A 22,813-nucleotide genomic window follows, 5' to 3' on the forward strand; every position below is an offset into this window, starting at 1 on the left:
TTCCCTAGTCGTAACCACAGTGAACAATAGAGATGTCTGGGCAGGGTTAAGTCCACTCTGAAGGACAAGGTCTCCAAAAGGACAGATTTAATAGGCAGCTCTCCTGTGTGCTTTTCCTCTGATCCCAATTGTTCCATAACTCGCCCTCAAGCTGAAAGTGGTTTGGGCCAAAGCTCATCCTCGCTGCCCCAGCATGGCTGAGGGCAGTACTGTTTTTCTGACATTCTCATGCTGTCGATTCCCATATCCCTTCCTCTCCATCCCAACCTGTTTACACAGATTCATGGCCACAGTCTGCATCCTGCATTCGGCTCCCTACATCTCACAGCATTGCTGCTCCGTGATTGAACGAGGAGGAAGAGCAACGTTCAGCAGCTGTTCAACAGGTCCTACAAAGCCCCCTATCGGAATGTCCTATTCAGCAACGTGGAAACATTTTTCAGTGTGGTCTTTGGCCCGTGGAGTTCAGCCCATACTAGTTAATATACAAGACATCTTGAAGTATTTACTGCATCTTCAGTTGCTGGGTCTTAGGCTTGGTTCATTGAGGGCGCATCTAGTGGTGATCTTAGCCTTTCATTCATTTATGGAAGATCAGTGTTTTCCAATGCCATGGTGGTAAGATTCTTGAAAGGAATCCTTTTGTTTCCATCCACTGGTGTGGGAACCGGTTCCCTTGTGGGACCTTAACACTGTTATAGCACCTATCTTGAGATCTCCATTCGAGCCTCTGGCATCTTGCCCCTTTCCTCACCCTTATGTCAAAAATTTGCATTCCTCATGGCAATAACATCTGCGAGGAGTGTAGGAGAGTTGCAGGCTTTGCTGGCAGAGCCTCCTTACTTGCAGTTCTCTGACATTGTGTCCACAACTGAAATTTGTGTCTAAAGGGGTTTCTCAGTTTCATTTAAACCAGGCGGTATACATACCTGTGGTGTGTTTTTTTTGTTTGTTTTGTTGTTATTTTTTTTTCCCTAAGCCACATTAATCTCCAGAGGAGCAGTATCTTCACATATTGAACATCAGACAATGTCTGGCCTTTTATGTGGACAGTACTAAACCCCATATGAAGGGATAGGCAGTCTCCTTACAGATGATCTGTAAGTGGGTAACTTCCTGCATCAAAGCTGCATACAAAACAGCTTCGAGTGCAAGCTCATTCTATGAGAGCACAAGCTAAGTCAATAGTATTCTTAAGTGACATCTGCATAATGGATATTTGCAGGGCTGCCATGTGGTGGTCGATACATATGTTTACAAACCATTGCTCCTTTACCGTGGCATCTAGAACAGATGCAAACTTTGGGAAGGCGGTCCTGCAGTCCTTGTTTAAATAGGCTGTGAGTCCCATCCCTTAGGGAAACTGCTTGAGTCACCTAACTGGAAAACATGGTTGCATCTACTCAAAGAATGAAAATGGTTACTTACTGTAGCTGTGGTTCTTAGAGATGTGATGCAGATGTGTATTCCATAACCCATTCTCCATCTCCTCTGCATCAGAGTCTAGTCTCTGGGCATTTGATGTGAAGGAACTGATGGGGATTGGGGAAGCAGCACCTCATATAGTCAGGGGAGAGGCATAAGCGCTGCTCCTCTACAGATACTGGTAGGCAAAATTCTACGACTCCAACATCATTACGCACATTGAAAAGTCCTGTAGAGTAGTTTGGCTGACTGAAAATATTTCAGATGTTTACTTGAATCACTTTAAAATAATAACTTTGCTGTTCTAATCATTCTGTAGTCCTTATGCAAGTAAAGCCTGCATTTCTTGCTCACTCAAAATTCCTATTGCCTTAAAATCAAGTTTTGATGTGAAGGAATGCAGCATTGGGTCCACTGTACTTAGTTGGGCAAAATTCCCATTGCTTTCAAGGAGTAAAGACTGCAGAACTTAGCCCTGTATAATGTTTCTGGTTAATTCACTATAGTGTTTCTCTTTCTGCAGGTGATGGTTTTGTCTCAGAATGTGGCGACACTGGAGGCTCGGTTAGAGAGAATTACAAGAGAGAAGAACTCAATAGCTAACCAGCTAGAGGAAGCCCAAAACCAACTTACCTCTCAGGAGATGGAAGTTAATAAGGTAGAGAGAATCTCAAATGAGTATTTGCTTGTTACCGTGGTTTGAAAGATCACATGGTGAGAGATGCTTCGTACTGTGTATTTTCTATAAAACATATTTGAAAAGACGGTATTGATAAATTTTGTTTTCTGAAAAAAAACACTTGTATTATGAAAATCTAGTGCATGATGTTGTGAACCAATATTCTTTCCTCTTTAACATAGTTTAAGGGGTTAAATAGTCTAAAATAAATATTTAACATTAACATTTATGTCATTTTGAGGTTCCATGTTTAATTGTCTCAAAAATTTACAGATAGCGTTTACAACCTTGCATCACATCTGAGAGTCAAGCTTTTATTTTTTTCTGGTCCATGCAAAATTACTTAACTATGCAATCAACATTTAATTAATAATTCTGTTGATACAGGGGATAGAACAGGATTCAACTCATTCTTCCATAGCTGTTTTGGCTGTGCAATGCTAAAATGAGTAAAGAGTAGCACAAATTTATTTTGGGGTTAAAATTCAAAACTTTTTTTTTTTTTAATTTTCTTTAGACTTTCTGTTCAGTATAGTTCTTTGTAATACTAGTGCTAGTTTTATGTATTTTAAGAAGACATCTTTCTGCTGTTCAGGTCGAATTGGTTTTGTATACAAATACAATCCTGGTTTAACTTGAAATCCCCTGTTTTGGTGGTCCTTGCCACCTACATACCTTTCAGTCTTCTCAGGCTCAAATGTGGGATGCATTGTATGTCCCAGAATGAGGGAGACCAAATAAAAATTCAAGCAGAAAAAATAAAATACTGTAGGATCAATTTACTTTAGTGTAAATAATTCCTATAGCTTCAGCATCATAATTCTTTATTTTGATGTAAAAAGTTTTCAGCAATAAAGGTGAGGGGACACCAAATTTGTGTAGAATATAGATTATTTTAGTACTAAAATGAGTGATATCTGTTGAAATAGACACTTGAGATATGTGCCTGCCTTCTAAACCCAAGGCCAGAGAGGGCTTCTCAACAGCTAGCTCAGGGGTGGGCAAACTACAGCCCGCGGGCTGGATCCGGCTACTCGAGGCTTAGGATCTGGCCCCCAGGATTGCCCCTCGTGGCGCCGCGGGCCGCGCACCACTTTCAGATGCGGCCGGCACCACATCCCTGCGGCCCCGGATGGGGGGGCAGAGGGCTCTGTGCATTGCCCTTGTCTCCAGGCACCGCCCCCCGCAGCTCCCATTGGCCAGGAACAGGAAACTGCAGCCAATGGGAGCTTTGGGGGCGGTACCTGGAGGCGCGGCAAGGGCAGCACACGCAGAGCTCTCTTCCCCCCCCCCCCCCCTTTCCCCCAAGGGCCGCAGCGCTTCCTGGAGCAGCGCGGTGTGGGGCAAGGGCAGGCATGCAGGGACCCTGCCCTGGCCCCGGTGTGTGCTGCTGCCATCCTGGAGCTACTTTAGGTAAGCGGTGCTGGGCAGGATCCCCAACCTGCCTGCACCCTGCCCCCAACTCCCGGCCCTAAGCCCCCTGCCTGCACCTCGTTCCCCTCCTGCACCCCAACTCCCTGCCCTGAGCCCCCTGGTACACCCCGCACCTCTCCTGCACCCCTGCCCTGAGCCTCCTCCTGCACCCCAACCCCCTTCCCTAAGCCTCCTCATGCACCCCTCCTCTGCCCCAATCCCTTGCCTTGAGCCCCTTCCTGCACACAGCACGCTCTCCAACACCCCGCACTCCCTCCTGCACCCCAACCCCCTGCCCCGGCCCTGCATACAATTTTCCCACCCAGATGTAGCCCTAGGCCCAAAAAGTTTGTCCACCTCTGAGCTAGCTGCAGTTTCTTGGAGAAATTTGCTCTGTTGGCCACTAAGGGGCACTGTAGCATGAGCTTCTGGTCAGCTTTTCCTCACTTCCCATTCCTCTAGCTGCCCCCATGGATTCCTCAGCTCTATGCACTGCATATTGAGAGGTGGAATGGGAGGCAGTTTTTTTCCTCCTCAGCTGGGAAGAGGAAAAAGAAGCCTGTCTTATAGTCTCCCTTCTGATGAAGAGGAGGCAGAAAGGCAGAGTTGGTAACTCTTGGCATTGTATTGAATTTCAGTATTTTTTTTTCTCATCTCCCATGGTTTGGCATTAAATTCTTGAGCATCTCCCCCCCCCCCCCCTTTTTTTTTTTTAAAAGACCATTTCCCATTACTTTAAATGGGACTGAATTCTCAGGCTGTCCTTGGTGAACATTCCCTACATATTTTGAATGAGGAGGTGAGGCTGTTTTTTGTAAAGAGGACCATCATGTCTCATTGTTTGCAGGAGGACTGAAGCCAGTTGGCCCCCAGAAGTTAGGTTTTCCTATATGCTGCTATTATTTTTTATTTTATTTTATTTTTTTAAAGAGAACACTGGGAAGAGACAGGAATAGGATGGGTAGGGGAATTTGGGTGGCAGAAGAAGACTGAAAGAAGAGAGACTGGGGAAATGAAGGGAAAATATAGAGGGCAAATTAAGAAAAGGAGGCTGTACGTGGGGGAGGGAGTATAGAGAATAATGTGAGTGGGTGTTACACTGTGCCTCCGTTGCTACCCAGTGAACTGCACAGTGACTGATCAGTTCATATGGTTTCACACTCACAAACACACACCAGGTTATCTTTCACCCAGGTGTGTATTTATTCTTTTCTTACATAGTAACACAGTGTACTGCAAGCTTACAGACAGGGGAGGCTTCCCTGCAGACCTCTCTCCTCAACCCAGGCTTACCCTGTGAGCCGCTTACTGAGCCTCCGTTTGAGCTTCTTGCTTCTAGTTCCTGGTCCTTCCCCTTACATTCTCCCAATTACCTCATTAGCCCAGTGATTACCACTCAGGTACTCACAATCCCCTAACAAAAAGTATATAATTTACTGCAGCTTCAGCTGGAGTTATGTCTGTGATCAGGGTACTGCTGGTAATGCCTTTTCACAGTGGGTTACAGAGGGAATGAGGAGGAGAAAGGTAGATTGAGAGGGAAAGAATGGCATCTCCCACCCCTGAAGTGTTACGAGAGCGTAAGTAGAATCCCCTGTAAGGAGCCGGGGGATAACATTTTTGTGTGTGCATTTAAGGTTGAATTGTTAACCTGAAATGGTCACACAGAAATTGGGGGTCATTGTTTTAGATGGGGAAGGAGAGACGCCGATCCTGTCCAAAACCTCTGCTTTTTGAGATCAAACAGGGCCCACTAAACCCTTGGATAGTGAATATGGAAGAAGACAGACCTGCTCCCAAAATGTAGAGAGGGGAAGAGCAAACACTTCCTCTGGCCCTGTAAATTTGGGATAGATTGAGGTAGGAGACAACACAGAGAACATCATCAAATGTTTTGGTCTGGAAGAGGTCAGGATCCAGAATGGAATATAAGTTATCTTTCTGAAAACGAATCTTTCTGTCTCTCCACCCAAAATAAGTCCTTTGGATGCTTTTTTGGCTTTTTCAGTGTCCGTGTATACATTTGAATAAGTTGTTGCTGTTAAGGAACTTGTGTTCAATCTCTTAATGAGAATATAGTGTTTCAGTACAACTTTGAAAATCATTACAGTGCAATCTCAAGATTTTCATTCCTACCTGGAGGAAAAAAATGGCAAAACAGGAAATCATGCTCTGGAAATGTAACACATCCTTTAATTTTAGCATTTGAAAGTGTGATCCTAGAATATCTTTGGATTTAAAAAGAGAATGGAAGAAAATTTAATAACCAGCAACTGTAGTTTAAATGTATTTAGTAGCACATATATTGACAGCATAAGTATTTTACAAAATCTTGATCCAAATATAATTGTATCTAGCAGGCACTGCATATTTCAAAGTTAATGACAATACAAGGGTTCCAGATCCACCTTTTTATATAAAAAACATTTACCATATGTAGCCTTAAATATCTGTAAATAAAAATGTGCTGGATTCAAATGATCTCTAGGGGGCACCAAAAGATCTAATTACAAACATTAAACTGTGGGTTCCACAATCTACAGATCATGTTGTCCGTGTAATCTAACAGGTGTGTGGAGAAATGCGTTTTCAGTTGAACCAAACCAAAATGAAGAAGGATGAGGCAGAAAAGGAGCACAGAGAGTACAGAACAAAAACTATAAGGGAGCTTGAAATTAAGGACCAGGTAAGAGATGATACTGCCATAACTTTGCAGTTATTAGAAACATAAGTAGGGTTATTTCTGAAGTTGGAATGATTCATTTTTCTGATACTGGTCATTTATTACTGTTATGTGGATTCTAAACTAATGGCAAAAAGCCAGCTATTACTATTAAAGAAATGCCTCTTGCCTGCCTTATCCTTGTTTTCAGCCCTAAAAAGGTGCAGTATTACCTAATACTCATCATATTCTTCATATACAGTGTATGAACACATATGATAGGCTCAATATGTATGAAATCTATGTAATATATACATATGGTTATACATCTCACTCATAAACACATAAAATGCATATGCATACAAAGCAAGACAAAACATAAACAAGGATAAAGTTTGACGTATATAAGGCATAGTATATCATTTCTTTACCAATTTCTCTAAAGATTCAAGTTCAATTGATTTTTGTGATTCATAGAAAAGTTTCAAAGAAACATTTGTGCAAATATGCCACTAAGAATTAATTGTTGGTAAGTTAAAGATGAGTTTGTATTACTTACAAAACCAGTGTATGCCTTGCAAGTAGACTGAGAAGACCTCCCTTATTAGCAAATATTAATATTGGGGTGTACTGCAGCTTACTTCACTAATAGTTCAAACAGCTTTTATGTTGCATTTTTTTGAAATCTCCCTCTTTTCATTGTGACTCACCAGTTCAAATTTTCAGTGTTCAAACTTCCAATTCTTGTTTCATGAGATATGACGTATACATGACTAGAGATTGGCAGTATGTTCTGAATACACAGAAAAGTGTTTACGTACGTTATATTTCAGTGTGTTTAAATTTTAAATACTACTTACAGCTGTTTATCCAGCATTTTTAAAACTTTTTTTTCCTTTTCAGCAAGTGAACAAATCAGTTCATCTGAAAGGAATATATGCAGGAAAAATGTAGTGTTATGAATTAAAAAGATATTTTCTTTAGTAGTGCTACAAAACCTTGATAAGTAGCCACAGAAAATTTCTAACCATTAACTTTTTTTAAAAAATGTATCTTAACTCAAAATTGAAACAATACTAAATGAAATTATAATCAAAAGACATATTATGTATTGTTTTAAGTTTTATATGTTTACTAGTTAAAATTCTTTTAAAAAACGTATTTACTATATCAGATTATACAGCACAGCAATACAAGGGCCTTGCAAGTTTTTTCACGAGATCCTTATGGTCTAAGAACACTTGAAAAACAAAAATACAGGCTCATCTTCTGTCTTGACAGATATCTCAAATAAGAGAGTTGGCATAGTCTCGGCATTCTAATGAACTAGGAAATGTGCAATAGAGTATTCAAAGAAGTATCTTGCATTGAAAGTTTCATTCTGCAGCCTTCCCCAAGGTTAATTTTTTTGACGAACTAGACAATGTAACAAAATATTTAAGTTTACGTTTAGGATTACTTGTGCTTTACCATTATGGGGATAATTAAATGTTAAAAATGGTAATTAGCACTCTGGTACATTTTAAAAGGAGGGGTTATTCCGTGAAGAGTAACATACCATGTTTTAGGTTTTCAAACGTTTTTTAAGGAAATGATTGCTGGATTCTAGAAAACCAACTGTATGTGTTTAAATAATCATTGTTCTTGGTATTTACTAGTCTTTTTCTAGGTTAGGCTTTTAATAACACTAGTAATCAGCAAAGCTCTATATGCTGAATAATATTCGAAACTACATAAAGCAATCTATGATAGTGAGATAAGTGCTATTTTGCTTTGATAAAAATGTAAGAGGTCATTAAAATTCTTATTGTAAATAAGCTGTTCTTATTTTACATTTAGTTTCATGTTTAGAAAAGAAAAATGTAATGTCTCATCTTATAGATGGCAAAGCAGCAATTGTTCTTTGGTTTCTCAGCCGTGACCTGACCTTCTGGTTAAGAGACAGAGTTGATACCTTCCTTGGACACCATCTGTTCATAATAAATATATATTTAATTTTTAAACATGGACGGTGGGTCACTTAGCTGATATATTAGTATCTTATTTTACTTTAGTATGTTTTCTTTGAAATTGAGAAGAAAGTTGTAATTTCCAATAAGTTTCCCTTATTGAAAATTAGTTTAACATTCCATCTAATCAAAATATAATTTCTTAATTTATCGACAACATAATCAAGTTTTTTACGAAATAGAGATTTTAAATAATTGGCTTAATGTACCCAGGTATGGTGGAAAAGACATAATTTCTATATGTACAAATAGGAACATATGGCTATTAAATATGTTCTCTTCTGACCAAAGTCCACACTTCTAATGGCTTGTTGAAGAGAAATTAAAATGAATTTAGGAAAAGAAAACATGATTGAGTTTGCGTTTTCTTTCTTTTCCCCTCTCTTCCACCCTCTACTGGGATTTAGGTCCTGTTCTAGGTGTACTTTGTACATATTACATTCATGTGAAGTGTTAACATTGTAAAATATACAACCAAGACACATTTTGTTTTGTATACTAACCTGCTGCACCACCTTATCTGAAAATCCGTAGTATGAACATTATGATCCTATGGTATTTTAGGGTTCTGAAAAAACAGAATTTTATGGCAAGTATACCTGAGGGCATGTACACACAAAAATTGTACTATTTTAATTTTACCACTATTGTTAAAATCCAACCCCCCGCCTAATTTGTATTTATACTGGTATGATGGTGCTTTCTACCATATAGCTTATTCCTTTTAAGGGACCTTTATACCAATATAACTGGGTCCACACTGGGGGGTGTACCAGTATAACTCTATTAGTTTAAAAAATATGACACCCCCTCCCTAAACTGAAATGCAACATTATACTGGTATGAAGAGCATATGTAGACCAGGCTTTAATGTATGGCAGAAGATTTTTGCATATTTAATGCAATATAGACTTCACTTTTTAGTACCTTCCATGGAATTTGAGGTATTATACAATACATTTAATAATAAAATAATTTGAACACAGCTAATGCAGTATAATGGGAAAAGTACTTTAGACACACAGTGAGTTCAGGTTTCAGAGTAGCAGCCGTGTTAGTCTGTACCCGCAAAAAGAACAGGAGTACTTGTGGCACCTTAGAGACTAACACATTTATTTGAGCATAAGCTTTCGTGGGCTACAGCCCACTTGTTCGGATGCATAAAATGGAACATATATTGAGGATATATATATATATATATATATATATATATATATACAGATGAAAAGGTGAGAGGTGTCTTACCAACTCTGAGAGGCCAATTAAGTAAGAGAAAAAACTTTTGAAGTGATAATCAAGATAGCTCAGTACAGGCAGTTTGATAAGAAGTGTGAGAATACTTACATAGATTCAATGTTTGTAATGGCTCAGACGTTCCCGGTCTCTATTCAAGCCTGAGTTGATTGTATCTAGTTTGCATATCAATTCAAGTTCAGCAGTTTCTCATTGGAGTCTGTTTTTGAAGCTTTTCTGTTGCAAAATTGCCACCCTCACGTCTGTTACTGAGTGACCAGACAGGTTAAAGTTCACCTGCACATCTACCAATGTGATATATGCCATCATGTGCCAACAATGCCCCTCTGCCATGTACATTGATCAAACCGGACAATCTCTATGCAAAAGAATAAATGGACACACATCTGACATCTGGAATCATAACATTCAAAAACCAGTAGGCGAACACTTTAAATCTATTTGAGAAATCTGTGCAAAGTGTTTTTCATTTTTACTTATTGTTTATTTGATTTTTTCCCAATAAATAAAAAGTTAAAAACAAAGCCAAATCCTTAGTGAGACTGATAAACTATAGGAAAGCAATCTTTTAGGATTGGCTTTAAAATTAGACCTAGCATTGTCCTGAGAGAGAAAATGAAGAACTGAGTTCCAGATCTGCGGCAGAATGAAAGGTTCAAAACCCAGAGGACTTAAACGAAGGAATAGGAGGCTCGTGGATCTAGGCTTCAGATCCCAAAACTGTATATAAAGGAATTGGGAGGGCATTGACCTGCATGGGCTAGATCAGAGGTGGGCAAACTAAGGCCCGCGGGCCACATCCGGCCCACAGGACCGTTCTCCCCGGCCCCTGAGCTCCTGGCCCAGGAGGCTAGCCCCTGGCCCTTCCCCTGCTGTTCCGCCTCCCCCGCAGCCTCAGCTCAGTGCGCCACCAGCGCAATGCTCTGGGCGGTGGGGTGGTGAGCTCCTGGGGCAGCGCAGCTGCAGAGCCCAGCCTGACCTGGTGCTCTGTGCTGCACAGTGTGTGGCTGGCTCTAGCCGGGTGGCGTGGCTGCCTGTCATGGTGCAGCCACCCTGCCAGTTACTCCAGGCAGCATGGTAAGGGAGCAGGGGAAGGGGGTTGGATAGGGGTTGGGGCGGTCAGAGGGCAGGGAACATGGGGGTTGAATGGGGGCAGGAGTTCCGGGGGGGGGGGCGGGGGTGAATGGGGCAGAGGTTCTGTGGGGGCACTCAGGAATGAGAAGAGGGGTTGGATGGGGCAGCTTGGGGCATTCAGGGGTCGGGGTTCCAGGGGCGGTCAGGGGACAGGGAAAAGGGGAGGTTGGATGAGGCATAGGTTATGGGGGGGGCAGTCAGGGAAGGGGGGGGGTTGGATGGGGCGGTAGGGGGCAGTTATGGGCAGGGGGGTCTTGGGGGCGGTCAGGGACCGGGGGCAGAGGTACGGGGGGCTGTCAGGGGTGAGAAGCAGGGGGGGGGTGTCGGATCGGGGGTGGGGGCCGTGCCACGCCTGCCTGTTTGGAGAGGTACAGCCTCTCCTAACTGGACCCTCCATACAATTTCTGAAATCCAATGCGGCCCTCAGGCCAAAAATTTTGCTCGCCCCTGGGCTAGACCCAGTTGAAAGATGTACATGTTTCAGCATTTTTGTAAATAATAAAAGGCACCTGTGTTGTATAGTGATTATTCAACAAGAATCTAGGATGGGGAATGGAATTGTGTATGAGAAAGCGTTTTGAAAAGATATTTATAGAATGTTTTACCTGGTAGGCCGTAAAACAATCACTTAATGTAATCTAGTTTAGAAAGTACGGATGCAAGGTTTACTAACTCTGCATAGGCCAATGTTTAGACGTGTTCATGAAATGTTAAAAGGAGGATCTGATATAAGGGCTAATATAACTTTCCAATAACAGACCAAGATCAAGGACTGATTAATTTAAATTCCTTTTTTTGAAGCAGTATTACCAACTTCAAGTGATCAAAAAAATCATGAGCCTAAAAATTACTAGATTTTAAAATAATATATTTTGTGTTTTTTATTTACCTTCTGGTTTTTGAGCCTGTAGGAGTCATGTTCTCAAGCTTTTCTCTGCATCCCTGAGGGCTAGCAACTTCTTTTCCCCCAAATAAAAGCTGAGATTTTCATGTAATCACTAGACTTCACAAGATGGGGCTTTACAAAAATCACCAGATGGGATGAGAACCTCAATAAAATGGGAAGAGTTGACAACCTTGATGAAGTTAGGCTAGTACTATATATTGTGTATGTATGTATTTAAAACCAGTATAGCTCTTGTGATTTTAGTCAGAGATGTAATGATTCCATTAGCTGGGCAGACAAGAGTGTGCTTTAGCCACAGAAAAGAGAGCATAGGGAAGTCTTTTTGCTCCAAAAAAAGCTAAGGGAAATGTACAATTACAATTGTACAAAATGTGCAGTTTTGATTGTCTTACTTTGTCCTGAATGGCCAAAGTATTGAGGCATCTAGGAGACCAGGATGTGATAATTTGTATAACTATTTTCTGATTTCCTGTGTTACTTTATATAGTTCAAGGCTCCCACAATATTTTTAAAACAATATATTATTATATACAAAAATCCCCCTGCGTGTTTACTTTAACAAGAATCTGCTAGATGACACCCTCCACCCCACACTCCTTGAGGAATGGTTTTAAATTTACAGGGCCCAGTTTTCAAATATGGCTTGGGCTCAGGAATTATGAAGCCCAGTAGCTCTTGATCAAGAAATTTATAAGAATCATTAGTGATCTCCCCCCCATCTCCTCTGGAAAAAACAAATCCATGACAAAAGTTATGTTAATTTATCATGTAAAATTGCATAGTAAAATAGTCAAGATAGGAAATGTGAAAGTTAGGGTTGAACAAAACCTAAGGTGAACTACCTTTGAGGATTATAGTAAAGTCTTTGTGTTCACATCACCAACCAAAGAAGGGAAATGCTTGACTGGTGAACAAAGGCCACAACTCTATTTAACACCAATCACTAAAATCAGACTTGGCACAAATAGTAAGCCCGCACCAAGTCTTTCCTGAATGTATTCAACAGTCCTCTGTCTACTCACAGGAAGTCCCAAGCATATGGCTTTGACTACTGCAGTCCAGTACCATTATACATTAAGCCCCCTACAGTACACAAATGTAATTTTGCTGTTTAGAGGATCATGGTTTTTACCCTAATGACCTGTGGCTTTTGCTCTTTCTGCAGCCTTTCCAAAGCTAGTGTAGTTTTGGTAGTGGATTCCACCGCAAATATTATTTAACCTACTGAATTTTCAAGGACTACTTGCAGAATCTGTTACAGTTAATAAATCTGTTCTAATATGCAAGACAAATATACCACAAGTGAGTGAAATCATGTGGGTGTTTTTATGCAAGAAAACTTACACAGACACAAGAGTAATACCTGGAACCTCATTATCATTAAAACAAAACTTTAAATTGCATATCCCAATGTGACCATATAGATAGAAAAGCTGCTTGCTTAAATAGTCTGGCAAAAATGTCCTCACACCTCTTCTTAGATGATTTGCTTAAAATTGTCCAACAAAGATAGAATGTGCTCACCACAAATTAATGCGGTGGGTCTTTGTCCAGGCAGCAGGAAAAAGAGGACAGGGCTCCTTTAAGGACTCCGACTGCATTTGGGTCATGAGGGAGGGGAAACGGGGCGGACTTACCTGAATGGAGCCAAGAGGGGAACCGGCAGTGGCAAAACCAGGTGGGGGCACTGACCTACTATGCTGAGGTAGAAAGGTTCTGTGCTGGGCCAATTCTTTACACCTTCATCACAAACTGACTTTTGGCTTATTTGGTTGTAATGGATTGGCTTTATTATCTATAGATGGTGCAACCGCCTACCACCATCTACCTGGCCAGATGCATTCCATCTTCATGGGCCTGCACAATTGTAATGTGCTAGCACAACTCGGCCTGCTGTTGCTGGGTCCTGTGAGAGCCAAGCTAGACCTTACAGCTGTCTGGATCCTCTACTATGTTGTCGAGTTGGATCCTGCTTTGAGGCCTGTAACTAACTGACCTGGTAAAGTTTGCTCCTGATATGATGATTCTTTCAGAACTGGTGGGAAAAATACCACTTCCAGGCTGAGACCCTGCAATTAAATATGAACATAACCTTTAATCATAGTGTTGTTGTCTCTTCCACTCTTATAATATCACATGTGAAAAATTAATTAGAGTTCATGAGCATTAGAAATAGTATGAAATGGCTTTTGCTATGAAAGTGCCCATAGTTTGTGTTTTTATCTGACAGGAATATGGGGTAAAATAAAAATGGTTAAACAGACCAGAAAAAATGATGGTTGCGTCAGTCTTCCCATTAATATTGTGGGATCAGCTCTGGGCTGCTGTGTCTGTCATAGCCGCCCTCACCGCTTGCCTGTAACTTCTGCTGTTGCTGTGCGGGAGGGAGGACGGACCTCCATTTCCATCCAGCTCTATACTGGTGCAGGCTGTGGAGAGAGGTAATCCCACTTCACTCCTCTCAACTGCTTGTTCTTGGGGATAAGAGAAGTACTGCTTAGCCTCCTCTCATATTTTTTCATAATGAGAGGAGAGTAACTTTCCTCCTCCTTCAAAACAAAAAACAAACAAAATGCAGCCATAACCCCCACAGCCTTAAAATATCTTGCTCCAGAGTGAGTTTTATTAAACCCATTTTTTGCTCACCTTTACTGGTGGTTGCTGAGCTAATCTCTGGTGCCCCCGTGCTTGCTATTAAAAATGTCTCCATAGGAATTTACCTACATACTGGGGCTGAAAGTGCTGCTCCAAAAGAAGTTATTGCAGTTCAGACACTTTGGCAAACCAAATAACAGTATTTTCAGAAAAGTAATATAGTCAAAATCCCAACAATGTTACATGTTCTGGGCATTCCCCCTTGTTCAGCTGTCTAGGTATTCATCCTACAGTCATCTCTGTAGTATCGGAATACCAGATCGGTCTTGGGGTTGCCCAGAGAGAGGCCACAAGGGCCCTTGCTAGTTGTCCGTTGACCAGTATTATCAACCCCAACAGTTTGAAAATCATGAATCAAAAACATGTAGATCTTTATTTATTTATTTATTTGCCTTATTTATATACACACGCACACACTAAAATCTTGTCAAAAGTCTTTCTTTTGGTTTTTGAACTCCCACTTTTGTGTGTGTGTGTGTGTATGTGTGTGAGAGAGAGAGAGAGAGAGAGAGAGAGACACAATTACAAGTTGAAAATTCTACCTTAACTGCATCGGAAATGTGCCCCACACAAACAGGACCCTGCTCCCTGACACCCCCCATTCCTCGCTCTTCATTGAAAAGTTTTCTCTTCTCTCCCCCTCCTCCCTACCCCAAGTAGGTCCCCTACAGCACCAGCATTCTCTCCAGCAGGCTCTTGTGATGCTCCACTGCACTTCTCTCCGCAGCAGCCTGCAGGCGAAGGAGCATCACCTGAGCTCCTATCTCCATTCACGCTCTTTCACTGTGCTGTGGTAGTGGAAGAGGGGATGGTGAGGTCACGGTTACTGATTTTGGGAACGGGGCATCTCTGCTGTGCCGCACCTGTTTCAATGCTTTGGCCTTGTGAGCACACAAGAAGCCATTGCTAAGATTGCCTGCAGCACAAATAGCTCAGTGGCCTCTGAGCTGCATGTGTTTTATCACACAGTTGAAAGAGCCTCCAAAACGGCAACAGTCACAATGATATGAGCGTTGACAACACAGGATTACAGCCTGCACTGTTTCAGTGGGTTGCATCATTTGTCTCTTGGGATCTTCAGATGGCCTATTGATTTGTGTGCTGGTCAGAAGACTTAAATCCTTAAATGGGGCTGAATACAAAGCAGGGGCCTATTTTGCTACTATGCTTCCCCTTCCTTAACTGCCTTTTCCATCCACTCCTGAACTGGCGTTGAGTTCCACCCCAACGTTTGGTTTTGTGTTTTGGTCTAGCAACATTGTGTACCTATCTGCTCTTGTTTTAATTACCTAGTCACATGAAACATTTTTTTCCCTTTTTTGTAATACGTACATTTTAGCGGATCTTATGAGACATATACATTTTTAACCAAATTTTTACTACTTGTTTGTACAACCTCACAATTTATCACATTTTCATAGCATTTATAGAAGGTTTAAATTTTGAAGCCAAGTGTAGGCTTTGGATGTTCTTGATTCCTATCCTGTTTTGAATAGGAGGCAGGGTAAATTTACATAGCAATTTTAAAAACAAACAAACCACGTGCACTGTTTGTTCAGGATTACCCTGGTGATGACTCTAGCTCTCTTTACAAAGGTGGATAGTTTTTCTGATGCAATCTGCTGTGTCAGATGGCCCTGTCTGGGAGGCCGGAGGTTTAGAGACTGCTCAGAACATAGGGCTGCCTGACTGATATCAGAATTAATATAGGGAGTTGCTCATAGTTGGAAGAAATGGCTACAGTTGACCCCTACTGCAGGGAATATCTGCATGTGCAGTGATGGATTTTTTTTTTTATGTCATGTCCAGAATAAAATATTTTGAATTTTTACTACATACATGCAAAAATATCTTTTCATTAGCTTGAATATATAGCACGGTATGAATGATTTATTATCTGAAAAATTATGTAATATAAGACCGCAATAAAAATTACTCTGTCTGGGATCAAAATTATGTTACAAATGTCACATATATAATTGCTTTTAAATAGTGTATCCAAGTATGCTTGAATATTCACACTAGTGGTACCTCATACTGAAGGCAACTGCAGTGATGAAGTATAGCCACAATCCAGCAAAGATTTACACATATACTTAACTTTATGCACAATGAGTGTTTCTGTTAATGTAAATGTGGCTATTTGCATTGAGGAAAGTTGAACATGTGAGCATCTGGGCCTGCATATGTGGGAAATGCCATGTTGAACAGTGGCAGATTTAGAGTTAGTGGAGCCCTGTTCGCACCTTCGTTTTCGGGGGTCATTGTAAGTAATATTTTGTAAAGAGGCACTTTCAATTGCCAGTATTGCCTAATTTGTCAAATGATCCTGACTCATCATATTTTGCAAATAATTTTAACTTGTTTCAATACAGAAAAACATTCACCAGAAGCATTTGTGACAGGTATTGTTAAAAATATTTTCAGAGTAGTTTCTACATTTGGAAAGGTTGCCTGCAAACCGTCACATACAAGTCTGTACAAATCAACTGATTATCTCGCAGCACAGACCTCATCATTTTCGATTAAAATGAATGAAATGTTTCACTTCATCTTGAAAAAGATTTGTCTATGTTCTCTCGGTAGAATTCACTTAATTTCTTACTGTAGAGGCTTTTAGCATTTTCGTCCATACTTCTGTCAAAAAACACGCAAAATAAATCCACACTTTTCTTTAGAGATTCACCTCTCCTCTGCAATTGCACTATTATTGTGTCACAAGTAACATTGACGGTCTCAACGATAATCTTCTCTTTCCCTTTTAAATTGATTTCATTGTCTCTAGTTTCATTGAAAAATAACTTCCTACTTTTTTTTTACGCTTCTCATCAGATATATCAAAGGAACCTATATTTTCTGTTCATATTTGTGCCTCTGCTTCCACCGAGCTATAATCTTTTGCAACTTCCATGACAAAAATTTTAACTGAGGCTAACAATTGTGCAGCATTCAGTAAATTTGTATCAACCTTTTGCAGCGACGGTGCAACCTTTAATGCTGATGGCATTAATTCTTTAAAGTAAAGGGTTCCACAAAAGAGTAAAAACAGCAATATTGTACTTTTCAAACTTCTGCTAAGGATTTTGCTTCAGTTTTCACGCACGTTTTTTTCAGAAATTGATGTGGATATGTCTAATAAGGTTTTCTTTATATCATCATAGCTCATTTTCAAAGCCAAATCAGCATCCGCACGAGCAGACCACCCGGTGTCACAAATTCTTTAACTGTCAAATGTTTTTCATTTGCCTGCTCCAAGTGTGATTGTAACATACTCCACCAATGCGTGGAAACGGGAAAAAAAGCATACACGTTTTGAAAAAAGTCAAAAAAATGTGGAGCTCCCTTACAAGATTCGGCTGCACTGTTGGAAATTAAATGTAAGGAATGGCTGGAATGTGGTATGAATAAAGCAGAGGGGCTTGCCTGTAGACCTGAATATTTTCCTTCCATATTTGTGGCGTTGTCATGGGCAGAGCTTTTGATAATTTTTGATGTCCAAACCTGTATTTGCAATGAATTCCAAAACAGTTGTCTCTAGACATTCAGAAGTGTGGGATTTTAGTGGGACAAAACAAATCGCTCCCCAACTTGACCATTGCCAGTCACATATCTTAAAATTAATGTTAATTGGTCTACATGATTCACATCTGGTGTTGAATTGACTATTATGGAATAGTACTTGGCATCCTTTACTTCATCAGTGAATTGGTTTCTAAGCCGCTCTGCCATTATATTGATGAATTCATCATAGGTTTGGTGTGTTAAAAAGTTGGTCTTCCCTGAGCCACAATACTGATAATTTTTCAAATGTTTTTTGAGGAAAATTGTCAAATTCACTAAGACATTCAAGTCAGGTTAAAAAAATTACTTTTTTTGATTTGACAATGGTGACTCATCATGTCCTCTTAGAGGTAGTCCCAAAGAAGACAGCAGTTTGACCATGGCAACATGTCTCAGCACTTTCCTCCAATAAGAATACTCCTTTTCAAACTGAGCCGATAACACAGAATCAATTCTTCCAGATAATTTACACCTTTTGAACGAGCTTACACATTGCATGAATATGAGCTTTGGAAGTCTCATGATCAGCAATATGTCTTGCAACATTTCTCCAATTTAAAGTACCCATCAACAAATGTTTGATTTTCCTTTACTCTGGTCAGGGAATAATTTGAAAACCTATCAGTAGACCGCCTTAGTGGTGTCTGAAAAAATCAACCAAATTCTCATTTCTGTCATCCCATTTTTCTTCATCCTCAGAAAATGGGACTCAATGAAGACCTCTAAATTGCTTTTGTCCTGCAACCTCATACTCTTTTCTCAAATTTTCCATATTACCTACGTTTTTTGGTTTATTTACTAAGAATTATTCTATCATATCTAATTAAATAGATTTTGGCCATAATGCAATATCTTCAGGATAGGTTTCTTCCTTTAATTCGACAAAATTACCAATATTTTGTAGTTCCATTGTCAATTCAGAGTCCACTTGTTCAACTTTTGCAGTCGTTGTGGTTTCCCCACAACTCAGCAAGTGATCAGATAATTCCGATGTTTCCTTGCTCATACTTTCTGATCAATGTCCATTATTCAATACTTCAAGCTTTTAAAAATAAGATGACAAACTGTCTTTTTGCTTAGCTTCGTCTTCTTGCCTCGCCTTCATCTTTTTGCGTTTTTGACTGCCAGACTCAGTGTTGCTTCATTGCTAAAAAACTGACCTTGATTTTAGGCAGATTAAAAATTTCTGAAAGAACAGGGGCCTAGCCACCGTTGGGCCTGGGTGGGCCATGAACACCCAATTAGGTTTATCGCAGTTAATCCCACGTTTTTATCTAGCTCTGTAAAAACGGGATTTTTAACCATTACATACTAGTGACAAATCACAGGCATTGTTGCAAAGAGCAGGGGAGGGTGCTTTTGTTCATTTGGATAATTGGTCAAGCAGACAGACTTTGATTGGCAAATGACGATTTCCCTTAGTTGCTGTTATGCTATCGCCAAGACAGCGAAAAACTGGCAAAGCAAAATTCTTTGCTAGACTACTTAAAAAAAAAAAAAAAATGTTTAGAGCTAAGTTCGCAGAATGCAGAAAGCCTGGACTGCTTCGTGACTTGCAACACTTATGAAATTCAGTCATTTTTCAGATTTGTCCTGCATTTTGGGGTCCCCTGTTGTTGGGGTCCCCGTGCCACTGCACGGTTTGTTTCATGGTAAATACGCCACTAATGTTGAGTTGGTCGTGATATTTAAGTAGTGTACTGCCTCCAATAATAACATATTCTCCGCAGAAGGGCAATCATCACTAAGATAGATTTTTTAAAAAAGGATCTTCACTTCTTACTTTGTTCCTCTATTTTCATAATTATTAAAGAGACCACAAGACTGAAATATCAAATGAAAAAATACTATAGCTTCATGATACCTATATATCCATACACACACACACTTTTGCTGAACACATGTAGCAGTATTTAGTATGTACAGAACTGTTTTTCAGTTAATTTTGTTCATCATTGCACCTCAGATCAAAGGAGATTGGTTTAAGAATTAATGTTCTTGGCTTTTTAAAATAAATTTGGCTTCTAGCCTATTCTTGATTTGTTATAAGGCTTCCGAAGTATTTTTCTGAATTCAGTTCAATGTAGGATTTTATCTTTTATCAGTGGTTAATCATTTTCATTTGTGAAAGATTTCTTTGCCTTTTCTGTCAGCTCTGCAGTTATTCTGAGTTCTATGAAAAACATCTGCTAGCTTAGTAATTTACAGTTGCAGTTTTCTGCAGAGAATACAGTCTGCATTAATATGGACAAGAATTAAAGAATTATTTTAATTTTGTAATTTGACCTGTTTTGAACAAAATTATCAAAGTGTTTAGAAGTAAAGAGATGTCTAGTTAGTTAAATGGAGAATTTTCACAAAACACTTTAGCATGGTTAAATGAAGATAGTCGGTTGGATTTAATTTGAGAAGAGGCTGTTTAAAAAAAAAAAATTTTATGAGAAATCATTCTTTACATTTTTGTATGAAGTTGCATTAGTTTACTTTGAGCCCATCTACAGTGTGTTAATGTGAAAATACCTGTAAGATTGTATAAGGGTTCTTCCCCTACAATCTAATGAGTGAGAAGTAAAATGCTTGTTTGCTTTTTAGTATTATAAGAAAAAGACTGCAAAAGGTACTTGTTTCCTACAAAAAGGGAGGTTTAAAACGTAAGTACTTGTTGATTAGGATGTCCGAAATTAGTAATTTACAGAGACAAACAATGTATTGTAGTTTCTTATATTTTTCCTAAAAAGTTGATTTTATCTAGTAAAACTTGATCCTTCTGTTTTTGAATAATATATTATTTTTTGTTTTCATTTATTTGTGGTGTACTGAAATGGCAGTTCTTTTATTGGGTTTTATTCTGTCGTCTTTTTACAGACAAAGTTTCTGTTTATGTCAAAGGGAGTTTTAACAATTGAGATGGAAGACAAGATTACATAATATATATATTTTTAAGTTACATACAAAAATATTTAAAGAATGCTAAAGGTATAAAATCAAACACTCAGAAGTTGCCTGTGCAATGTTAATGAGGTGAATATGCATAGGAAGTCTGTGATAGAGCCACAAAACATGAGAATGTCCTTTTGTGTTCTTGCAACTCACTGCCTTTTTTTCTGTCTATCCTGTGGACTGAAAGAAGCAAATATCCTGAAGAAATAATACATGAGCATGTAATTAAAAATGGTACCATGATATAAATATACAATCAGGTCAAATTTAAGGTTTCATAGACATGATTATCATCAAAAAATTCCAGATGTGAAAGATTAATGGCCTGCTTTTGATTCTGCACTACTATGTGAGTGAGCTCAAATAGCAACCACTGCATGCAGTTCCATGGATTGGAGGGGGCAAAACTTCCTCCCCCACTTCCATAGAATTCTCTTGTGCTTAAGTTACTCATAAAACGCTTGGGAACCAGGATTTAACACTAAAAGAATAAACACACTGTCTCATAATGTCTCTCTCTTTACAGCCACATTTATGATTTATAACTGCACTTCCTGATGATCAAATGTAAGTTTTAATTTTGTAAAGGGATGTATTATTTTTTGTACTACACTAATACACTTTGACGTCTACTAAAATGCTATTATCATCACTTCCCCATGCTCTGACCGCATTACTTCACACCTTGCCTCCTTCTTTAGTTTAATGTCCCTTTTAAGCACATCAGATTTAAGTTCCTTGACCTTCAAAGTTTTTTACAAAATGTTGTCACCACCTACATCTGCTTTCAGTTCTCCCTTACTCTCTTCCCATACCTTTCTCCTCATGTTTTCCTTATCCCAGAGCTTGACTATATGACAAGTCAGGGTCTGACTCAACAATGCAGTAGTTTGCCACATATTAACTCACCATATGGACCCAACTACTGTGCACTAAAAGTTCCATAATGTGCTTTGACATACTGCTGTTTGAAACCAGACTACAACATTGCGCTAGGAATGTGCATCAGCAGGGTCTGTATGGACACTTTGTGCATGACACACTGGCATGCACTAGAATTTACGCCCCAGCTTGTGTACACAAACACAACATGTGGACTGGGTTTGTAACTTGGAGGGAGGAGGGGAGACCATTTACAGGAGTTTCCCAGGATGCAAACACATCACAACCATAGATAAAGATACCCTTCAGATCACCCTTATACATTGGACCAAGTGTCCTCAGGATTGATTGGACTGATGCACAGCCAATTTATAAGGCTGTCTGAAACAGTCATATCTTTCACTATTGTGTAAAGTGGCCTCAAGATATGTAATATGCTATGTTTCAGGAATAGTATCAGAAACTACTGGCTGAATTATCAGACCAAACTACTTAATGGTATTTGTGGTTTGGATGGTACTCCTTTTAAGGTGTTGTTGATACACAGCAATAAATGAGGGTTTATTTTTTGTTAATCAAGACTTCATTGTGCTTGGGTGAGAACAAGCTCATTGAGACTTAATCCAAATACATTTGGGGATACTTTAGGATCTCTAATTGCACGGGTGCTTTTGGTGTTCGGGGTGCCTTTTTATTATTTCTTTTTGCTGTGATGATTGATTGTAATTGTTTCTGATGTGAACTTTTCCAGCCTTGTCCACTCCTTTGTGGGTTACTACAATGCTATCTACATGGGCTCTTGGAAACCCACTTGGAAACTACAGGTGACACGGAATGCTGTAGTATGCCTGCTTAATGCCGAATATTTTGGGGAGAATATTATGCCAGTACTTCAGACTATAATGGCTCCCTGACTGATTCTGGTTGGAAGTCGTGGGCATATATTGATCTTTAAAGCCCCACCAGAGGTACATTGTTTGGGTCCCAGCTACTTTGACAACCTGCTTTTCTCTTTCTGCATCCTCATGACACTTGAGATCAGCTGATGCGTTCTTACCTTCAATTCTTTGATTTGAACATCTGGCAGATGGAGGCAGGGCATTTTCAACAGAGGTCTCTTTACTTTGGAATTTGTTTCCCACTTCGGTCCGACAGAACCTGAGCCTATTTACCTTCAGGAGACAGTTTAAAGCCCATCTGTTCACTTAGGCTTTTCCCTGAGAGGGTGATGATAGGGTGTGTTTATGTTTATAGTTGCAAAATAGAGGTTTTAAAATATTTAGTTGACATTT

The 22,813-nt window shown here is 39.6% G+C and overlaps 1 protein-coding gene across 9 annotated transcripts in view; it reads left to right on the forward strand.

Annotated features, from left to right (window-relative positions):
* SDCCAG8 (SHH signaling and ciliogenesis regulator SDCCAG8) overlaps window positions 1–22,813 on the forward strand; it is a 208,088-nt gene that overhangs the window by 39,809 nt on the left and 145,466 nt on the right. For all 9 annotated transcript variants that reach the window (XR_010599792.1, XR_010599791.1, XM_065589147.1 and 6 more), the window contains exons 11-12: window positions 1,949–2,083; window positions 6,087–6,203. Coding sequence is in view for 7 of the 9 variants with exons in the window: in XM_065589147.1 (XP_065445219.1) it covers window positions 1,949–2,083; window positions 6,087–6,203 (252 nt within the window). In the remaining 2 variants the exon portion in view is untranslated. The remainder of the gene's footprint in view (window positions 1–1,948; window positions 2,084–6,086; window positions 6,204–22,813) is intronic.

This window comes from Chrysemys picta, chromosome 3 (genome assembly GCF_011386835.1).
Source record: "Chrysemys picta bellii isolate R12L10 chromosome 3, ASM1138683v2, whole genome shotgun sequence".
NCBI lineage: Eukaryota > Metazoa > Chordata > Testudines > Emydidae > Chrysemys > Chrysemys picta.